Source organism: Lycium ferocissimum, chromosome 2 (genome assembly GCF_029784015.1).
Source record: "Lycium ferocissimum isolate CSIRO_LF1 chromosome 2, AGI_CSIRO_Lferr_CH_V1, whole genome shotgun sequence".
Classification (NCBI taxonomy): Eukaryota; Viridiplantae; Streptophyta; class Magnoliopsida; order Solanales; family Solanaceae; genus Lycium; species Lycium ferocissimum.
In genome coordinates this window covers 31,086,822-31,100,624 of record NC_081343.1, presented here as the reverse complement: position 1 = coordinate 31,100,624, position 13,803 = coordinate 31,086,822, and the positions used below count along the sequence as shown (strand labels likewise).

Here is a 13,803-nt window from a genome sequence, read left to right as displayed (position 1 = left end):
CCACTATCTTTGGTTCAACACATACACACACACATGTATGCAATTTTTTTAAAAATCAAGAGAATGAAAGGGAAGAAATTAAGAACATACTAGCAGGGGCGGATCTACGTATATCCCAGGGTGTTCATCCGAACCCACTCAGTCAAAAAATTACACTGTTTATATAACGCCAAAATTTTATTTTATGTGTATATATTTAATATTGAACCCCCTCAACACAAACGAAAGGTGCAGCTCAGTGGCGCAGGGGGTTCAGAGTTGTACGATCCACGCGGGTTCGAACCGCTGCAGCCAGGGGCGGATCTACGTATATCCCAGGGTGTTCATCCGAACCCACTCAGTCAAAAAATTACACTGTTTATATAACGCCAAATTTTTATTTTATGTGTATATATTTAATATTGAACCCCCTCAACACAAACGAAAGGTGCAGCTCAGTGGCGCAGGGGGTTCAGAGTTGTACGATCCACGTGGGTTCGAACCCCTGCAGCCCCGCTTACAACATTTTCTGAACATTTTATTTCAGTTGTTTCATTAACAAAACGACGTAGTTTAGTAACGTTATATTTACTTAAAATAAATGGACAAAACGGTGTAATTTTGTAGGGGGACAAGTCTAATTGGATTCAAATCCCTAAATAAGTCAAATACTAAACAAACCAAAGGTTTTCTTTCTCTTCTCATCCGTCACTGTGCAGTGTCCACACCTTTCTTTCTTTTTTTTTTTTTTTTTTTTTGCTCAGTTATGTTTGCTGATTTAGCCATTGCTGGCTGTCAACGTCGTCCTCTCCTTAACGTCGGTCGTCTCTCTGATCTCTGTTCATGGCTTCTTCAGTAAGTTCTTAGTTCCCTCCTTTCTCCATTTTTTTTATCTTTTCTAAAATTCTATATATTTGCTTTATTGCATACCCTCTTCATAGTTCATACCCCACTTGTGAGAATAAATACTGGGTATGTTGTTGTTGTTGTAATTTTGTATATTTGCTATAAAGTTTAGCTCGATTGCTTCAAATTTCCCGGAGTGACTGAGAATTGATCGAATACTGCAAAATTTTCTCTCTTGCTTTGTAGATTATACCCATGAAGTATATTTTGTATTTGAAGATATGATAGTTGAAAATGTCATTCTACTAATCAGTTGATCATTTTGGGAAATATTATAATGACTCACTTTAGTTTCATGTATAATTAATTAGTGTACTGTGTAGAGATTAGATTTCTTGCTGTGTTTAAATTACTTATTTTAGGAAGAACAATTTATTCTAGGAAGAAGGAACTAAATGAGTAAAATTGTCTACAAAACTGTTTATTTCTTTTAAGTTCTAACAAAATTCTTACTTTTTACGATTCAGTCTCAACGTTCAGTGAAGAGGTATTTTACCAAAGTACCGAAATCAAGTGTAGCTTCTTCTAGTCAACCTAACCAGGAAGCAAATGCCAACCATTCAGAAGTACCATTACCTTCTTCTCAAGAATTTGATTTGAGTACTTTAAATTATGATCCGGGTGAAAGAACCCCAATCTTGGACTATCATCCAAACCATCGTGATGTTATTAGAAGAGCATACCTTATTAATGGTCCTTGTCAACCTCGGTTGCTTCAGCATGAGTATCCTCAAACGAATATTTCTGGATCAATGCGTCGTTTTAATTCTGAATGGTTTGATGATGTATATCATGATTGGTTGGAATATAGTGTTAGTAAAGATGCAGTCTATTGTTTGTATTGTTATCTATTTAAAGGCTACAACACCAATCAAGGTGGGGGTGAAATATTTTCAATTGTTGGGTTTAAGAGTTGGCAGAAAAAGAAGAATCTTGGAAAACATATTGGTCTACCGAACAGCCCACATAACCAGTCAAAAAAGAAATGTCAAGATTTATTGCGGGTACAACAGTCTATTCATTTTGCACTTGAGATGCAATTTAGTCAATTTAAGCATGCGTATTTGGTCCGCTTAAGTGCTTCAGTTGATGTAGTAAGACTTCTTATAACTCAAGGATTGGCATTTCGAGGTCATGATGAATCTAAATCATCACTTAGTAGGGGTAATTTTCTTCAAATTCTCTCATGGTATGCGAAAAAGTGTGATAATATTCGTGATTATGTACTGGAACATGCTCCTCAAAATGATCAAATGACTTCTCCAATGATTCAAAAAGATATTGTGAGTGCTTGTAAGATAGAAACAATTAAAGCTATTCTTGAGGAATTAAATGGTGACTACTTTTCTTTACTAGTTGATAAGTCTTTTGATATGTCACGCAAGGAGCAAATGGCTATTGTCTTACGATATATTGATAGAAATGGATTTGTGATGGAGCGGCTTCTTGACATTGCTCATGTTCAAGATACTAGTGCTTTATCTCTAAAGAGGGCAATTGTTAATTTACTTGCTCAACATTCCTTAAGTCTATCATATGTGCGTGGACAATGTTACGATGAGGCAAGCAATATGCAAGGTGAGATCAATGGCCTTAAAATGTTGATTAGGCAAGAAAGTAGGTTGGCCCATTCCATTCATTGCTTTGCTCATCAACTTCAACTAACTCTTGTTGCGGTCTCGAAAAAATGTATTGAAGTGGGAAAACTTGTAGTGTTGGTTTCAAATATTTTGAATGTATTAGGATCTTCTTTTAAGCGTATGGATGAATTTCGAGATTCTCAAAAAGAAAGAATTCAAGAAGCATTAGATTTGGGTAAGCTTACAACCGGTAGGGGCTTGAATCAAGAACTTGGTCTTTCAAGAGCTTGTGATACGCGTTGGGGATCTCATTTTAAATCTTTCAACAATTTTATTCTTATGTTTGGCTCTATTCTTAATGTTCTTGAATCACTTGTTCTTGATGCACGATTATTGGATGAAAGAGCCAAGGCAATGGGATATCTCGAAGCTTGTCGAAGAGGTTGCGTTCATGTTGCATTTGATGAGTGATGTTTTAGCAATCACAAATGAGCTTAATAAATGCTTACAAAAAAAGGAGAAAGATTTGGCGAATGCCATGTTACTTGTTGAAGTAGCAAAAATAAGGTTGCAATCGTATAGGGATGAGGAATGGGATTCTCTTATTGCTAGGGTGTCTTTGTTTTGTATCAAGCATGAAATTTTGGTACCTAACTTTGAGGAGCCATATGTTAGCTCTTTAAGATCACGAAGGAGACTTGGTGACAATAAAGTCTCTCATCATTATCGTGTTAAGGTATTTTGCAATATTATTGATTGGCAACTTCAAGAACTTAAAGATCGTTTTGGCTAAGCGACGACTGATTTGCTTCATGGAATTTCTTGTTTGAATCCAATTGACTCGTTTTCAATTTTTGATATCAGGAAAATAATGAAAATGGCTAAATTATATCCCGATGACTTTAATGAATTCAATATGGGTTCTCTTGAGAATCAACTTGCAAGTTACATTATTGATGTCCGTGATGTTGATGAAAGGTTCTTCAATCTAAAAGGGCTTTGTGATCTTTCGAAAAAATTAGTTCAGACAAAGAAGCATTCAAATTATCCTCTTGTATTCCGCTTAGTGAAACTTGCTTTGCTTCTGCCGGTTGCACCGCATCCGTTGAAAGAGCTTTTTCAGCAATGAAGTTTATCAAGAATGACTTGCGGAGTCAAATGAGTGATGATTTTTTTAGCGGTTGTTTGGTGCCTTATCTAGAAAAAGATGTATTTGATAATATTTCTAATGATGCTATTATTAAGACATTTCAAGATATGAAACCTCGTAGAGTACAATTGTAAAACTCCATGGTTCTTGCTTGTGTAGTCTAACTTAGTTTCTTTGTTTTTGCTTCAAAAGCTCCAAGCTTTTACTTTTGTAATATGGCATCTTCATATTGCCTTTGTTAATGGAAACTTCTTACTTTATTAGCTTTTGCTTAGTTTATTACCTTTATTGTGAAATTTTATTCTGATATTTTTCTTCATCATGAGCGGAGGTGCCTTCACCCAGCGTCGAGGTTTATGTACGCCTCAAGCAGGCCTTTGACAACACTATTCTAGCTTCGAGCATGATTTTTAGTAGGGGTGTACAAAGTAAACCGACAAACCGCACCAAACCGATAAACCGAGTCAAACCGAGAAAAAAACCCGACTAGTGGTTTGGTTTGACTTGGTTTGGTGTTGAGAAAAAAAACCCGATCATAATTGGTTTGGTTTGGTTTTAACTAAAAAAAGTCAAACCGAACCAAACCAACCCGATATTACATGTATTCAATTTTTAAAATATTTTATACATAAAAATATTTATTTGTAATGGAATTTATAAATATTTCTTTTATTTTTTCGTAGTTTTTTTTTATCTATTATCATATTATTCAAGCTTGAACTTAGAATTTTGAATGTCAATAAGTTTTATATCCTATGGATATTTGTAACTCAAATAAAGTTCAAACCAAAACCAAATTTCAACACTAACGCTAACAAAAGAAATTCAATTTACCACTAGGACTGACAATAATGTTGGATATCTATTCTTTAGTTTTGCATAATTAGTTTATAAAGTGAAAATACATAACTTAAGTTTTTTTCTTTGTCATGTAATTAATACTTACTAGCCGTGCTTATTTTAGCATGACTTAGTATTTTTAGATTATGGTCATTTTCTTTATGGCCTGTTAATTAGCAATATTTATTTTAATCGATTTTATTAGTTTTTGTTGAATATTTTAATGCAATGTCATCACTCTTCTCACATTTTGTGTTATTTTCTTAAGAAGCACCTTAATTATATAGTTGTATCTTACTAGGACAGAAATATTTGAAGTAAAAGTTAGATGTATTGTATCAAGACTATTAAAAAAAAAAACCCGAAAAACCCGAGAAAACCGAATAACCCGAGAAAACCCGAGGTTGAAAAACCCGAATTTTATTGGTTTGGTTTGGTGTATAAATTTAAAAACCCGACGAGATTGGTTTGGTTTGGTGTTTAAAAAATCCGAACCAACCCGGTCCATGTACACCCCTAATTTTTAGTATTGTCTGTGCAAGAGTGATGCTTGATTTATTATATAGGAATTAGTTCCTATGTGTAGTTCTGCTTTGATTTCTAACAATTTGCTACATTGATGACATTGTCTCGTATATAGAAGCTCTTCCGAACCATTTACGGAGGAAGTATGCCTTATCGCGTGATTTAGATAAAAGTCCAAGGTATTACTTATATTCCAAATTTTATATATTATTGGACTATTAAGGTTCTCTCATGCAAGTTAGTTGCTTTCTGACTTTCCATTGCTATGTGCTTCATTAAGTATACTTTATGTATTTAAGTTATTCCTGATCCGACCCGCTCATTTGTCAACACAAGCATGCTTATTTTATTTTTTGAACCCCCTGAATAGAAATCCTGCCTCCGCCACTGCATACTAGACGGGTGCATTCATGTTGGAAAAATATAATCTTGTAGAACTTTGGTTGCACAATGCTGTTATTACTTGAAGAATTCCCAAGGGAAGAGCCTTCACCACTTTGCCTTTGGAACTTGGTTGCCACGACTGTTCTATGTTAATGGAGCTACAGGATGATATAGATATAGTAATAGCAGCAACACCAATTTCCTTGTTTTTTAAATTTTCAATAGTGTCAGGGTGCACTGTCCGGAGTGGTAGGTAAATGAACGGTCTCACTATCCCGATTTTTGTAAAACTCTTTCTATATTTATCATCTTCTTTTCATATTTAGAAAATTAATGTACGGAAAAGGGCCAAATATACCCCTATACTATCTAAAAAGGGTCAAATATAACCCCTGTTATACTTTAGGTCCAAATATACCCCTGTCGTTATACTTTGAGTTCAAATATACCCCTGCCATTATATTTTAGGTCCAAATATACCTATCATTTTTAACGGAGGAACACGTGTCATAATTCTATTGGCCTATTTTAAATTATTCCCTAATTAATTAAAATTCAACTCATAACCCGATATCCAATTAAAAAGTCTATACCCATACCCGGTATCCAATTAAAATGGAAGTTTTGCTCCCTTCTTCTTCTTATTCAAGCGATTCATAATTTTACCACAACAAATGGACCAAAATTAAATTGGTAATTTGCACAGACCAATACTTAAACGAGCATTTTATCTTATTCATTCTTATTTTTGTCTTAGTATTCAACTTATATACTGACCACAGATCCAAAAGCTTGTTAATCTATTGAAAAATGTATTGCAGCAAAGAATCAATTGAAGATTGAAAGGTCTTATACGATCTTCAATCCCTTAAGTGATTTTCCATCATAAATATAATGAATGATTCTATAGATAACTTGTTGGATACCGGATGGGTTTTTTAATTGAATACAGGGTCATGGGTTGGATTTTAATTAATTAAGAGATAATTTAAAATAGGCCAATAGACTTATGACACGTGTCGCTCCGTTAAAATGAAGGGTATATTTAAACCAAGGTATAAGGGCAGAGGTATATTTGAACCCAAAGTATAACGGCAGTGGTATATTTGGACCCAAAGTATAACAAGGGGTATATTTAGCCCTTTTCCGATAGTACAGGGGTATATTTGGCCCTTTTCCGATTAATGTAACTTGATTTTTTTTTCTCATTTTACTTTTAATGAAATAAAATTTATAGACGCAACTTTTAAAAATCTTTATTTTTCTCTTAAATTCTATGTACAGTCAAACACGTAAATAAAACGAAGGGAGTAATTCTCTTCTCTATTTCAAATTACATGTCTTACTTTATTTTTTATTCTACAACAAACTTATAATAATTGTAATAAAGAGATTAAGGTCGTTTGCTAGTTAATTAGAAGGCAAGTTATTTATGTAGTAAATCCTACATAAGTAATACCACGTTTTGTAGCTAGTTAGGAGGTAAGTTATTCATGTATAAATTAAATTTATACTATGTTTGGTTTGCAATTTAGAAACATGCATAACTAATTAATACATGTATATGAGGAAATCTATGTATTATTTTGTGCAAGATAAAAGATAGAATAACTAATACATGAATAGCTAAACCCTGCATAACTAACCTCTGCATAAAATAATACATAGATTTCCTTAATTAATCCCTGAATTACTAATACCTGCATAACTCTAAATAACTACCTAACGATCCCCAGAGAATTAGTTAAAGAATTGTCACGAGATTCAAATTTATAGCCTAAACTAATTTTAAATCACCGCTACCACTTCATTAGAAATTTCTCTTACATAAAACTCTGTTTGGATGGTCGTTACCCATGGTTTCATAATGTACAGTATGGTATTGTATAATATAGTATCCTATTGTACTGTATTAATGATTACAGTATTTGAATAGACTGTATCATTTGCTGTTGTTTAATCACATTATTATTGTTTGGTTTGACTGTATGATACTGTATAATAAAATGTAATTTTACCAAAATATCCTTAACCCTTAATTACTTTTTTTTTTCCAAGATGAGAACAGACGCACTATAGTTTGTGGTTAACCCATAATTACAAACTAGTTTATATTACATTGATAAAACCAAGGTAAAGGATAACACAAGAACTTTAAAAAACAAGTACGTGGTGGATGAGGAGTGCTGGTTGGTGGGGGGGAAGGGTTGGGTGGGTGGTAGTGGCATGGGTGGTAGGGTGGATTTGAGGTATGATGGAATGGGTGGGTGGTGGTGAGGGGTAGTGGGTGGTAGGGTGGGGTTGGTGGGGTGGGGTGGGGTGGGGGTGGGTTTAGGTGTGATGGAAGGGGTATGGGTGGTTTTGGGAGTGATGGACATAATGGAAAAATGAAATACATAACCACACAAAAATTACCAAATCCGTGGTTATAAAAATTGAGTTTTTTCATGATTATATAACCATGGAATAATAACGGATTTACAACACCATACAACATTATTTGAAGAACAATGGAAACAAACATGATTTCATAGAAAACATAGTAATAAACCACGGGAAACAACCATCAAAAGAGTCATTTAGTTGGTGAGATCAGGGATTATGCTTTTGAAATAAATTATAAGATTATCTCATGTTACACCTCCCGTTTTTGTCGCAAGAAAGTTTTTGGCTTATTGCTGGTATATGCCCTTAGTATGGAAATCCGCACCCTAGTTTTGAGATATTAAGTGCTTCACCTCACGTGCACCAAAGTATAGGTAAGTGTCCTTCACAATATAATAGGATTGGGAGTTAAACGGATTGAATCGTCACAGCTGGGGGACTCAGGGAACTGGCAGGAACCAGTCCCCTTCGACGGACTGTCGACATGTCGACGATGGTGTCAACCCACGCCGCCGTCTCTGAATCCCAGGTGGAGCAGGGACCATCGACGTGTCGACGGGACCGTCGACCTGCTCGTCGACCCGCTACCGCTGGGGCTGTTTTTCCCCATCTATATATATGGAGCCCTCACATTTTATTTCATTATTTTCCACTCCCAAATCAGAGAAAGCCCTGGAATATTTCCTCTCTATAATTTCCATCATATTAGTGGGGATTTGATAAGATCCGAGTCTCGTAAACTCGAGCTTGTGAAGAAGGTGTGGTTCCTAGGGTTTCATTAAAGTTGTGAAGCTTGGGAAGTTGGAGTTGAAGTTGATCTCCGGAATCTTAGACCCCTCAAGGTATGTAAATGATTCCTACCTTTGTACTTAAGTTAATTACTAAGAGTTTTAGTGGTTTTAAGTAAAGAGAAAATAGTTATGAAAGTGGTAAGTTGATGAAGGGTAAGACAGATATTAGGGGCTGTTTTAAGAGATGATTAGGAATGAATTTGAGTATATCTTGATATGTAAATGTTGTCATTGTTGTTGTTGATATTGTGGTTGATGTTGGATTGAATTGGAAATTGAAGGATTGTTAAGTTTACAAGGGGAATGTTGTCCACAATTTGTTAAGCTCTTTTTTAAAAAAAAAAACGGTTAGTAAGCGAGGTAAATAAGTCTAATTAAGGCCTATGTTATCTTGATTGTAGACTTACGAGTTCGAGATGTAGAAGTTGGTCGATTAGATACACTTCAAGGTATGTTAAGGCTAACCCTTCTTTCATTGTTGGCATGATCTTATGATACGACCCAACAAGTGAGTAAACGAGCTTCCATATTACTCTACTCTTAGAAGCATTAGGAGTACTTCAATCATTGATGAGACTTGAGATTTCGTATATTGATGACGTTAGCTCAAAAGATGTCCATCGGAGATAGTACGACCTCGTGTCACTCCAAGAGTTCTATGTATTCAGTCTATACATGCATTGCATTCATCCATACGTATGCATATTGACCCATGACCAGAAGGCGTTATATTCGCGTCTATTATATGTACATGTGGTATGGGAAAATGGATAGGCGTTATATACGCATTACTACTTGATCAGCTGGTGCACCTTGATGATGATATATAGATTGGGCCGTACGTTCCTCGGCATTATTATTATATGATATATGGATTGGGCCATACGTTCCTTGGCATTACTATTATATGGGATATGGATCGGGCTGAACGTTCCTCAGCACTACGACCTATATTAATATACATGAGCATGATTATCAGTGAGAGTATGCAGATTATGCGCCCACAGAGGCATTGTCAGTTATACAGATACTTGTTCATACAAATCTATGCAGACAGTCAATTTAGCTTTGAGTCCCAGATTTCGTTCATGATTCTCATGCTTATACTTATGTTACTCTTATGCCTTACATACTCAGTACATTATCCGTACTGACTCCCTTATTGCTCGAGGGGCTGCGTTCATGCCCGCAGGTTCTGATAGACAGACAGGTGGTCCAACTCTATAGGACCTCTATATCCAGCAGTGGTCAGTGCGCTCCATTCGATCCGGACCTGCAGTCTATTTTGGTATGCCATTCTTTTGATGATGTATATGCATATGGGTAGGACGGGGCTCTGTCCCGTCTTTTCTACAGCTTGATATTCTAGTAGAGGTTTATAGACAGATGTATGTGTATGTCAGATGATGTAGCCTTGTCGGCTCCTATTCTTATGTGTACAGTATATGTAGCGGCCTAGTTGGCTTGTGCTGTTTTTTCAGCTTGTATGTATATAAATGTACAGAGTTCATGACGTCGCACCTTCATGAGGCAGTATGAGATCAATTTAAGTGACTTATGGGCCCTTGATATTCAGTATGGTTCAGGTATGAGTATAGGGGTATTTGGTCACTAGAGGTCAAACACTCGTCACGACTCATCGGTTTGGGTCGTGACAGAATTAGTATCGGAGCAGTTCCATCCTATGGTTGTCTACAGCCAGTGTCTAGTAGATTCTTGTTTATGGGTGTGTTGTGCACCGCACTTATAAACAAGAGGCTACAGAACATTTAGGAAATTGTTATTCCTTCTCTCTTAGATCGTGCGATAGAGCCATGTGTTAAGAGTTCGCCTTCTAATGATTTGTTATGATTTCAGCGATGCCTCGCAAGAAAGCTACAGCTACCCAGAAGGCCAAGAGAGAGTCTGGTGAGGCCATTAGCCGTACCCAGCGGGCTACTAGGACTCGGGATGAGATTCAGAGTAAGAGCCCATCTCAGACTTCACATACTCCGCCTCCAGCATCTGCCCAACATACCCCGCCTCCAGCACCTGCCCAAGTTCCTTAGCCAGATGCACCGGTCCAGGATGTATGGGATGTTATATAGTTATTGACTAGATTAGTAGCCACCCAGGCTCAGCGGCAGGGGGTTGGTGTTGATCAGGCAAATAGGGCTGGTAGTTCGAAGGTTAAGACTTTCCTCGTATTAGACCCTCCAGAGTTTTCGGTGATAAAGCAAAATATGGACCACCAGGACTTCACTGATAGTATGCGGAGGACCTTGAGGGTTATGCACGCGGATGAGGTCGAGTCTGTGGAGTTGGCTTCATATAGGCTTCGTGATATTACAGTACAGTAGTATCAAACTTGGGAGCTATCTAAGGGAGAGAATGCCCCTCCAGCTGTTTGGCGAGAGTTTTCAAATGCTTTTATTCATCATTATTTACCTCTAAAAGTCAGACGGGCCCGAGCAGATAGGTTTCTGCGTATCGAGCAGGGCAGTATGAGTGTCTAGGAGTATTGTGTGTATTTTGATTCTATGGCTGGATATGCCTCAGCCATGGTGGCTGAGATGGAGGACAGAGTTCATCGTTTTGTATGTTTAGGGCCGCATTTGATAGATCTTTGTACGGCGCATGCACGTCGAGCATGGATATCTCCCGTATACAGGCATCTGCACAGAATTTAGAGGACCGCAAGCGTCAGCGGAGGATAGAGCGTGACCGTGACCGGGGCCATGGCAAGAGGGCCAGATCTTTAGATATCGGGGGTGAGTCCAGGGGAGGACAGAGACAGCAGTATCCCCGATACCCATTCCATTCGGCAGGGAGTGCACCTCTGCGGTTTTCAGGTCTGAGATTTGATTGGCCTTTTTATTCCGGAGCGGGTCAGAGTTTTAGAGCTTCGAGTTCTCAGCATAGACCAGAGTTAGGCCAGATGTGTCACGACCCAACCCCGTAGGCCGTGACTAGTGCCCGAGCTGGGCACTCGTACCCACCTATTAACCATAGTCAGCATACAAACAACTTATGCATATACATAGGTCCGACGTTATATCAAACCGGCCGCAAATACATATACATATATACCGTACGTAAGTCAAAGAAGGCTATCACAATACACAACATCCCAACATATATATACACGCACTCGACAAGGCCGCCACCGCGAATTCGGGGATGCCCAAAACATAAATCACACACAGTACATAATCGACGAACTATTCACAACCCACACATATGTCTACAGACTCTCTAAGAGTAACGGTCGTATCATATGACGGGACGTGGCCCCGCCGTACCTCCTCGAATAGACATATACATATACAACGAAAGTGTCGTACTAAAAATACAAAGCTCCGAACAAGGGAGCACTTCCAAGAGCAACCTGAATGGAAATCCTAAGCTGGCGGATCACCAAAACGAGTACCCGTACCTGTGGCATGAAACGCAGCCCCCCGAAGAAAGGGGGTCAGTACGAAATATGTACTGAGTATATAAAGCACGGAATAAAGTAAGCAGGATCATAACTGAAATAAGAAGTACAGAAAATGAACACAATAGCCAGAATACCAAAAAGCTTACTTTTGAAACACAAATAATGCATATCAATATCATGTATAGGGCTCGGGGAACATGGTCGCCACCCCATCTTTGGCGCCATAACACATCATACTCCAGAATATTGCATAACTCCGTAACATAACTCCGTAACACATCATAACACCATAACACATCGTAACACCATAACACATCATAACACCATAACACATCATAACACCAGAATATATATATACGGTACCCGGCCCTCTAGCAGGGGACTCGGTGAACCATAACACATCATACTTCAGAATATAGCATAGTGCGCACGATGACATAACCGGCCCGAGACTCGGCGAAAGATGTAACAACAGTGTGCACGAGCAGAGTAGTGAGGAACTATATGCAGTTTAAAACATTTTCAAGGACTCAATAGAATAATCAAAACGAACCATCATTTGAAAACCAAGACAATAGTCAAATTAAGTTTCCTTCGAATGTCACTCGGGAACATATCAAATAGAACTTTAGAAATCATAGATACGTATCAAAACCATATGAAATAGCTTATGGAAATCAAGAACATAATCATCGTAGTGCCCCTAAGAATAGGAATTTCTTTAGAACCGTATACATGTTGTCTATTCATTTCACAAAGATCATGCCAAAAGAAAGAAGGGACTTTTACATACCGTTCCACCTCTCTTATTAGCTACGCTTATTCGTCCAAACTCGCAAGTCTACATTTAAGAGGATTTACACAATCATTAGGCTCATTATTACACGCTTGTCTTAGTCCTTCAAATAAATTCATTTATAGTCGCCGAAATTTCGCAAAGATCTCCCGTTTATATGCCTAGCCCGAAATTTCAATTCAATAACCAACAACATCAACAACAATACCAATAGTAATAACATCATTTCCAACACAACATATGCCATAAAACAGCCCACATCGCTTTTCCCATTTTCTCAACCAACCAACTTGCGATACGACTAATTAATAACTTTATTTCCGTAAAGAAGCCGAAATTAATACCAACAACATCGATAATATCTTCAATATCCTACAAAATAAATACATATATTTTTATCCAAATTTCTCTTCAAGCCTAAATTCATAATCCGACAACACCAACAAACGAATTTATCACACTATTCTCTGCGTTCTAATCCGTTAAAACTCTGAATAAACTTGTTTACAATGAAAAGGAACCTTAATCTTACCTCAAGTGTGCAGCCACCACGTCCACCCTCTTCTTATTGGTTGATTTTTAGCTCAAATTGAAGGCAACGCGACGTACGACACTTTTCTCTTCATGGGCTTTCGGAATTCGGGGCCCGATTTTGGTCAAAATTGGTTTTTCTCTCTGGCTCTCTCTCTTTTTCTCCAGAATTTTCCGGATGTTTTGGTATGATAAATGAGGAGAAAAGGCTGAAATTTTACTTAAAAAGGTGTGGGTAATGAGCCTGACCCGGTTGGGCTCGAGTTGGGCCTGGCCCACTGACTTTTCTACCTTAAAACGTCTATATCTCCTTATATCGATGTCTTCTGTGAACCCATGACCTATGGTTGGAAATATATTTCAATTATCTACAACTTTCATTCTGGGAGTTTTCCCAAATTCCAAACTCATAATACCGTTTTGGCCCCTCTAAGTCAGATCACCCGAAAACGTTTTCTTAAATCGTCCTTTTGGAGGGCTTACACTCATTTTTGGCTTATGGGTCCTTCTTAGGGCTT

General features: G+C 37.5%; 1 protein-coding gene across 1 annotated transcript; it reads left to right on the top strand.

Annotated features, from left to right (window-relative positions):
- Positions 1 to 1,086: 1,086 nt before the first annotated feature.
- Positions 1,087 to 2,936, top strand: LOC132032168 (uncharacterized). Its single transcript, XM_059421941.1, has 2 exons — positions 1,087 to 1,112; positions 1,209 to 2,936. Exon 2 carries the CDS (start codon positions 1,638 to 1,640, stop codon positions 2,934 to 2,936), a length of 1,299 nt encoding a protein of 432 aa, XP_059277924.1. The 5' UTR covers positions 1,087 to 1,112; positions 1,209 to 1,637.
- The last annotated feature ends 10,867 nt before the right edge of the window (positions 2,937 to 13,803 follow it).

What these genes read in the sequence shown, in the direction of transcription:
- LOC132032168 (XM_059421941.1), top strand. Translation starts at nt 1,638, where the DNA reads ATGCGTCGTTTTAATTCTGAATGGTTTGATGATGTATATCATGATTGG.